Genomic DNA, 8,622 nt, shown 5'->3' with positions numbered 1-8,622 from the left:
AGGGGCTGGCTGGGGCAGTGGCATCAGCCCTGGAGGGGCGGGATGGCTGGGGCAGTGACATCACACTGGCCTTTGGCAGGACCTCAGCATATTAGGGAAAGTTGTGGGGGGAGGTGGCGACTTCACAGACAGGCCTTGACATCAGCCAGGCGGGAAAGAGAGGTGAGGCCAGGATGAACTCGGCGACCCCTGTGGCTTTTGCTTCAGCAAGTCTCCCTCTGGAGGTCTCTCTCTGGGAGGACTGAGAGCTTTCTGGTGCACGCCCGTGAGTGCCTGGAGGAACCTCAGTCGAGCTTTCTCCTTTCTGTCCCCTGATTGGTTGTTTTTCCTTTCCTTTGCTGGATTGGAGGACCAACTGGACCTCCCCGTTGAGGAGGTAAGAGCCTCTGAGGGGTTGGGAGCCAGCTCAGTCTGCTCCACCTGCTGCTGTTTGGATTTGAGGCCTGGCGAACACTAGGTTAAGGTGGTAGAATGTTACGCCCCACCTGGAACCCTGGGAACCACTGGGGCCGGGGTGTGTATGTTCCTCCTTCTTGGTGTCTCTTTTCCTCTGTCCCTCCTTCCTTTCGCTTCTTTCTTGCCTCTTTTGTCCTCTTCCCTCTGCTCTCCTGCCTCTACCAGGAGCTGGGGGTGGTGGTCAGTCAGCTTCAACTGTGGGAGAACCAACCAAGAAGATGAGGCTAAAACAGTGGTCTGACGGAGATCTCCCCCTGTGACCTGGGACATGGTTTGGGCTCTTTGGTGAGAATACTCCGATCCCCACTCCTCATTCTCTCCCAGCACGGGCTTTGGGGAGGAGGAGAATTTGGTCATCACTCTTCCCGTGTGGGAGCAAGCCAATGAGATGGAACCTGTGACGTGTTTCACAAACGTTGGTTCTTCTCTGACTGCCTTGCCTCGGGCCTGTTCAGGAGTCGCTCTGACATTCCCGTTCTCCTAAAATGCGTGCTGAATCGTGGCTGGGAACAAAGGCTGGTCTGGAGCTCATTTGAGGGACTTTCTTCTGCCCATGCAATGTTGGAAATTGCAGCTGTGATGAGTGTGAAGGTCAGGACTCCTGGGTCCTTTTCCCAACTCCACCACGGAGCAGCTGCGTGACCTAGGAACAGTCCCTGCTCCTTCCTCAGCCTTAGTTTCTCACTCTCTCAAATAGGGGTCACAACCCAGTTACCTACCTTGGGGAGTGTGGGGTGGGAGGGTGAGAGGAGTCCATTGGACAGCATCACTAGCAGCCAGATGTGTCCAATCACGCTGAGCTGTATCAGCCCGGGACCTAAGACCAGAGCGGAACGATTCACTGTGATTTGCATTTTATTATCTTGAAATTGTTCAGTGCAGCCTGAAGCAGCTCTCAGCATTTCCTAGACTCCAGTGTCTCCTCTTTGTGTGCAATGAGACAATGCCACACCCTGTAACAAAGGGGAGAAGGCTGGGCAGACGGGATCCAGCCCAGAAGGGGAGCCGGGCAGAGAGGCTCTGGGGCTTCCTGTGTGGAGGGAAACACCTGCCCCAGGAGCCCAGCTCAGGATCCCATCAGGGGAAATCACCCCACATGCTTCCCTCAGGACCTTCCACCCTCCTCAGGCCAGGAGCTGGACGATCCCAGTCCCAGGGCCAGCAGCTCGTCCTGCTTCCCATGGGAAAGCAGCATCCAGGCCGACGGCAGCAGCTGCTCTGTTCCAGGTGAGGAGCCAGGATGGGCTGAGGGAGGGGGCTCTGAATGCCCCGGGCCCAGGGGCTCTCACAGTGCTCTGTGGGGTGGGTTCCCAGCCCCAGTGTCTGGAGCCCCATGAACCCACTGTCACCAGCAGTTGGGGAAATGGAAGGGGCGGGGGCAGCAGGAATTGACTGCCCGATGCTCCAGGGAGGCCAGTGCCTCTCAGGGAGTCCATGATGGCGGGGAGATGGGGCTATACAAATTGTTGAGGGCTGAAGGGGCATTAAAATCTGCACTGGGTCCCTGAGGTGGGAAGAGGGGACAGGAACCCTGCTGGCAGCTGGCATCCCTGTCTCCTTCCATCCCTGGCGCAGGGACCCCTCCAGGTCTCAGAAAACATGGAGAAGGAGGAATACAAGGAATGGGTGGATGACAACATGGGGGAAGCTGCTCTCCAGGACATCAGAGACCATTACATTGAGTTCCATTTCAGGCAGCCGGGCAAGGCAGGGAGGGAGCGGAAGAGGAGACAGCCGGGTAATGAGCTGCAAGTGGCTCTTGGATGGAGCCGCCCAGCCAGCTTACTGCACCCCCTGAACTGGGGCACTTAAGGCAAGTGCCTCAGTCACATCTCATAGAGCTGGAAGGGACCTCGGTAGGTCACTTAGTCCAGTCCCCTGCCCTCTTGGCAGGACCAAGCACCATCCCTGACAGCTATTTGCCCCAATCCCTAAAGGGACCCCTCAAAGATTGAGCTCACAACCCTGGCAGGCCAATGCTCAAACCATTGGGCTATCGCTCACCCAACCCTCGGTACAGCCCTGTGAATAACTAATCTCTCCAGCCGTCTTTTCTAAGGGCTGACAACGACTTGTCCCTTCATTCCAATTTGCTCAGCTAAAATGTCCATATCATTTTTGGTGAAAACCAGGGACAGCTGGACGGAGAAGCTCAGCTCTCTCTATGCTCTCGTTACTGCAGATGGTCACACAAGAGAAGTCCCAGCTATTCCGGCATAGTTGCAGAACGAACGACGAATGAAAAATCGAGAGCCTGGTCCTGGGCATTATGGATGGTTCGAAGAGGAGAGGCAGACCCCACCGAGGATGGGTGGATGATGTAGTGGATTGGTGCGGAGCCAGTCTATAGAAACTAAACCACTCCACACTGGACAGGGAAAGATGGAAGGAAATAGTGAGGGAGGCAGCAGCCACCAACGGGCGCTGGGGAGACAGGACGGGGGATACGGGGGGAGGAGAAGCAACTCCTCCCGCTCCACCAAACCCAGGAAAGAGGCAGCAGCCCCCAGCCCTTCCCCAGGAAGTGGCACGGTTGCGGCAGCTGCCCAGGCTCCCCCACTTCCCCGAGGCTCAGGGGAGTGACTCCTGCCAGCAGCTGCTGGCAGAAAAGGTCAGTGGGGGATGGCTCAAACACAGGACGATTTGTCCCTTTTACAAAATTAATCGGGACACCCAAATACGGGAGGGTCCCGCCAAATACGGGATGGCTGGGCACTTTAAGACTAAGCAATGGACAACGGCCCCAAACAGCTCAAGGGCCCTCTGTTAATGAGATGAGATTATGTTGGGGGTGGGGGGGATGTTCTCCTTTAGGGCTCCCAGTGGACTGGTACCAGCACTGGTGGAGCTAACAGTAGGTGCAGGGTAAGGCAACTGCTGGCAGACCCAGGGCTCAATTAACAGGGGACCTGGCATCACACGGGGCTGCCGTAAGTCAGGTTTCCACAAAGAGGACGCTGGGCTTGGGGGTGCTGGAGGGATGTGATAGGTGCACTGAATGCGTCACTGGGGGTGCTGGAGGGATGTGTACTGTGCAGTGGGTGCATCACTGGGGGTGCTGGAGAGATGCGATAGGTGCACTGGGTGTGTTACTCGGGGCACTGAGGGACGCGTACTATGCAGTGAGTGCATCACTGGGGGCGCTGGAGGTACAGTCACTGGGGGCGCTGGAGGTACACCTAGGTGCAAGGCGTACGTCACTGGGGGCGCTGGAGCTATGCGTAAGTTTAGCGTGTACGTCGCTGGGGGTGCCGGAGGGATGCGTAAGTTAAGTGCATACGTACACTGGGTGCGCCGCTGGGGGGGATAACCGAGGAGGGCTCCTCACTGGGGGTGAGGGACCGTGCGCCTCACTCCCTGTCCCGGCGGCAGCGCAGCGGGCCCCCGGCTACCACCCAAGGGCAACCGCCCGTCCGCGCCTCCCTGCGGGCCCCCCGCCAAAGCATTGGACCAGATGATGCAGGGGAACGAACCAATCAGCTGCGGCGGGGGGGGCAATTCGGAGGAGGGACAATTCCCACGCGGAGTCGTCGGGGCTTTTTCTGAGCCGCAGCTCTGGGAGGGGCCACAAAAGGGCTGGACTTGGGCTCCCTTTGTGGGAGAGTCTCAGGAGCTCGAGTGCAGGTCACAGGGTCCCTTGAAACCAGCCCTCGGGCCTACCCAGCCCGCACAATTCAGGTGCCTCCAGAGCCAGCTGATGGCAGCTGGAGGGCCAGAGGGGAACAGGCAGCCCTCCTTGGGCAAAGTCGCCTGCATCCTCACTGGAGCATCCCGGGGCTTCGGCCGCAGCCTGGCCCTGCTGCTGGCCCCCCGGCTGGACACTGGCTCCGTCCTGATCCTCGTGGCCCGGTCCCAGGGCGGCTTGGCCGAGCTGGAGGCTGAGCTGCAGGGCACTTTCCCCAGCTTGAACGTACATCCCGTGCAGGCCGACCTGAGCACGGAGGACGGAGCGGAGCTGGTGCTGCGAGCCGTCCAGGACAAGCTGCTGGGAGTGGCTGGTCTGGAGCGGCTCATCGTCATCAACAACGCAGGATCCCTTGGGGACATCTCCAAGTCTTTCGTGGATTTCACCAGCCCAGCCGAAGTCAACAGCTACTTTGCCTTGAACGTCACCTCGGCGCTCTGCCTCACGTCCTCCATCCTGAAGGCCTTCTCGGGGCAGCCTGGCTTGCGCAAGACGGTGGTGAACATCTCTTCACTGGCGGCCCTGAAGCCCTTCAAGAACTGGGCATTGTACTGCGCTGGGAAGGCCTCGCGGGATATGATGTTCCAGGTTCTGGCCCTGGAAAAGCCGGACGTTAGGGTGCTCAGCTATGCTCCTGGCCCAATGGACACAGAAATGCAGCAGCTGGCTCGCACCAAATCCGGAGACCCGGAGCTGCGCCAGCAGTTGCTCCGCATGAAGGAGCGCGGGCAGCTGCTGGACTGCAGGGTGTCCGCCCAAAAGCTGGTGCAGCTTCTGCTGCAGGACACGTTTGCTTCTGGGGCGCATGTGGACTTCTATGACATCTAAGCCAGCTGCCCCCCTGCTCTCTGCCCCACCCCGCCTCTCGGCCTCTGGGCTGTCACTGAGAGACAGATAAATGCCTTTGCTTCTGCTTTTCAGGAGGGAGAGAAACAGTCGGACTCGGACTATTATTTGAAACCCCCACTGGGCGGTAAGCGGCTGCCACAGAGCAGAGAACCTGTGGCCTGGAGTCCCGAGCCAGGAGCAGGCCCTGTGGTAGCAGCCAGGCCAGGCAGGGAGGAGAGGGGAAATGCTCCCCTCAACTCCTAGTGCCTGCTAGGTATGGCTCAGGTCCCTGCTGCCCCCTCTAGTGCTCCACAGTTGCCTGAGAAGATGTTACTGTGCATGTTCAAATGGCCGGCATGTGCGTAGTAGCGGCAAGGGAGCTCATTCCCAGCAGGGTGTGTGGCTGTGTGTTTCCTACACCAGGCGCTATCTGGAGACTGGTCACAGGGTCCTGGGCTTAGAGGCTGCTGGCGCCTCACGGTGGCATGGGGCAGTGCCCCTCTGGCTGGCCCTGTGCTGCCCCACTGCATTGGCAGAGCCTGGGCTCTGCCATTCCAAGGAGCCCTGCCCCTCGGCCCCAGGCTGCTAGAACTGCGTGCAATGCAGGGGGTCCCTGAACCACCCTATGCATAATGGAAACTGCTTTGAGTCAGGAGGTGCACAGCACCCATACATCTCAGTGCAGGACCTCTGCTCTGCGCACGGGGTGGGGGCAGAGCCCTTTAGCCTCCAGCACAGGTACTGGCTGCAAGGATATCAAAATAACCCAAGTTTCCTTAAACACTGGCCAGTGCTGGAGACTTGCAAAAAATGTCACCCATTTCCTGAGAGCAGTTGTTTAAATGAGCAAGAAACAGGCCATTCTTGTGATTACCATCATGATTAACGATGAGCAAGTTGGTTTTGTGTCTGGGCTGGGAAACGGTCATGCCAGTTTACATGCCTGGTTAACCATGACGCACTTAAAAGGTGCTCCTGGTTGTGTATGTTTAATTTTTAGTAAGGTGGAAAGTTGACAGTGTGTTCCTGTTTGTGCATCTTTGAAATAAGATACAAACAGCGGCGGTCTGGAATACAAGTGAATAGCTGTTCAAAGACACAAAAAGTCATAAATTGTTTCTTCTGATGAGCTAATGCCCAGTGCTTGGACCGTAAGCTGTTCAGGGTATTGACTATATCAGGGTTCTGCAACCTGCAGCCCCTGGAGCATATGCAGCTCTTTAAGGACTTCTGCGTGGCTCCCAGCACTGTAATTGCAAAGTTTAAAAAAAAAAAAACCCTCTTGATTATTTTAGATAAACAGTGAACGTCTAAAAACCCAACAATGAACTCGTATCTAAATAGCAAACGAGCTAATGATCTCAAAACGTTGGGTAACCCTCACTAGCATCCTCCAGAGAGAGGTTCGGGAGTGAAAGTCAGGCAGACAATGGTACAAATACACACACAAAGTGTGAGGAAACAGAATATGTAAAAAGTTTGTGAATGTCCTGCCGTCAATGTGTTGCATTACAAATCCTTGTGTTTGCATGTGCTGTTCTTAAAATAGGAATTGCAAAAAGTATGATTTAACATTATTCATTAAGGACCATCTTGTATTTACGTGCATTGCGGCTCTTGAATTAGTGAGTTTTTTACCAAATTAAAACAAACAAAAAAAAAACCAAACAGGTTCTTCTTGGTGTTTTGGTTGCTGACCCCTGCACTATATGGTATGTTTGTACAGCACCTAGCCCACAATGAAACTAGATCATGTAGATCCTTATGCAATGAATCTACTAGTCACAGAGTGGAGGAGGTGCCTGGTCCTCCAGGCTTGAGACCTGCTTCCTGGAAAAGTTGCTACTACACCCAGAGACGATGACTTTAAGTTTTTACCAATGGGAGTAAAATTTTCACATACTGTGCTTCTCATACAGTATCTCACTCACTTTACAAAGCAAGTAATGAAATGCATCTATGCAATAATGGTGTAGATAAATGCACCAATCAGAGGCTCGCAGTGCTTTGGGCGTTAGGCATTGTTTGTTTTAGGGAGAAAACGGGAACTGCTCTTTTCAAATTGTGCAACAGGTTGTTTGATTTCATGTCCCAACAAAGCGCAGTCTTACTGAGAGTTCAATGTCCTCTCCTCTCTTACTTTCGTAGTAGCACTGGGCCAACGCTCAGATCCTGCTGTGGAGTTTGAACTCTCCGTGTTCCCCCTCACCCCTCTTTTCTAAGTCCTGCTTGTTTTGCTGCTCTGCTTATGAAGCCATCCTTCTAAAATAGGGGAATGAATCGGAACAGAGTGGTGGCTCAAACCCTTAACCTGTTCCCTTCGCCAGCTCAAAACTAGCACATTTGAAAAGATCTCAAAAATGTGATTGCTTAGGGAATGTATCAAGGTTTGCTTTAATTTAAAACACAAATGCAAATAATTCACAAATATAGAAAGTGTTTCAAAGTGTAAGTTTGTTTTAAAAGGCTCTGCTTTTTTTGCATATAAAGGCAGGATAGCTGGAAATACAACATTTTTCTGCCGTCAGAGTTTCACTAAAATAGCTGGATGCTTTCAAGTTCTTACAGTTACAAGTCTAAAGCAAGATCTGTAACAGGGTAGGTGGTAGAAGGAAAGAGGAAAATCAACACCTCTTATAGAAAATTCAGTAATTAGGTTTATTTGTAGGTGATTGTGATGCCCCAAACAATCCAAATTTCTACTATCTTTATAGTTTGCCTTCAAAATGAGATCTCAGGTTCACAGATAAGACAAATGTCCAATACCTGCACGATTCTCAACACATGACTGTAGATGTAAAACCCTAGGAGTCAAAATAACCTTTACTATCTCACTGATCAATGAGTTTATACAAAACTTCTAAACTTACTTGCAGTGAGCCAAGCTGGGGAGAGAACAGGGGGAACGTGACGGCAAACAGCTTGGTATAAGAGGCTAACACCGATTTTACCAGACCATTCAAGGTGAAGTGGCTTGTTAGCCCATCCCACACAGTTATTTGCTATTTCTTTTGTGCACAACTGATTGTTCCTTCTTAGCTTTTGTGCATTTTGAATTTCGTGTTCTATATTTCAAACTACTGGGATTTTGTGGTACCCAATGGCAACCAAATGAGTCAGGTGTTTGGTGGAAGCAAGAGTCTTCAAGGCTTCAATTCAATTCAACAAATCTTTATTCAGTGTGCACAGAGAGAGAGCCCCTGGTTCAAAATCAGCCAGAGCCCCTCAAGAGAGGAACCTCTCCCCTTGATATTATATAACAGTGTTTCTTAACTGGGGTACCCTGAGGTCTTCCAGGGCCTACATCAACTCATCTAGATATTTGCCTAGTTTTACAACAGGCTCCATAAAAACTACTAGTGAAGTCAGTACAATCTAAAAGTTCATTCAGACAAGGGCTTGTTTCTACTTGTATTTCTTCTGTTGCTTCTGATCCTTCTGCTTCCTCTCCTGCTGCTGAGCCGGGATGGGGAAGAGGCCCTCAGGGCAGGTGGTTTGGGTGCGTGGGGGTCACAAACACTGGAATGAAGAAGTGAGTTAACTCACGAAAGCTCATGCTCTAAACTTTTCTATAAGGTGCCACAGGACCCTTCGTTGCTCTACAGATCCAGACTAACACGGCTACCCCTCTGATACTAAACACTGGAATATCA

At 53.0% G+C, this 8,622-nt stretch overlaps 1 protein-coding gene across 1 annotated transcript; it reads left to right on the top strand.

Annotated features, from left to right (window-relative positions):
- Nucleotides 1–4,059: 4,059 nt before the first annotated feature.
- LOC142024436 (sepiapterin reductase-like) lies at nucleotides 4,060–6,616 on the top strand. The gene has a single exon (XM_075016437.1). The coding sequence runs from the start codon at nucleotides 4,154–4,156 to the stop codon at nucleotides 4,967–4,969; it is 816 nt and encodes a 271-aa protein (XP_074872538.1). The 5' UTR covers nucleotides 4,060–4,153; the 3' UTR covers nucleotides 4,970–6,616.
- Nucleotides 6,617–8,622: the final 2,006 nt, after the last annotated feature.

Source organism: Carettochelys insculpta, chromosome 22 (genome assembly GCF_033958435.1).
Source record: "Carettochelys insculpta isolate YL-2023 chromosome 22, ASM3395843v1, whole genome shotgun sequence".
Taxonomy (NCBI): Eukaryota; Metazoa; Chordata; order Testudines; family Carettochelyidae; genus Carettochelys; species Carettochelys insculpta.
This window is presented reverse-complemented; position numbering and strand designations above follow the sequence as displayed.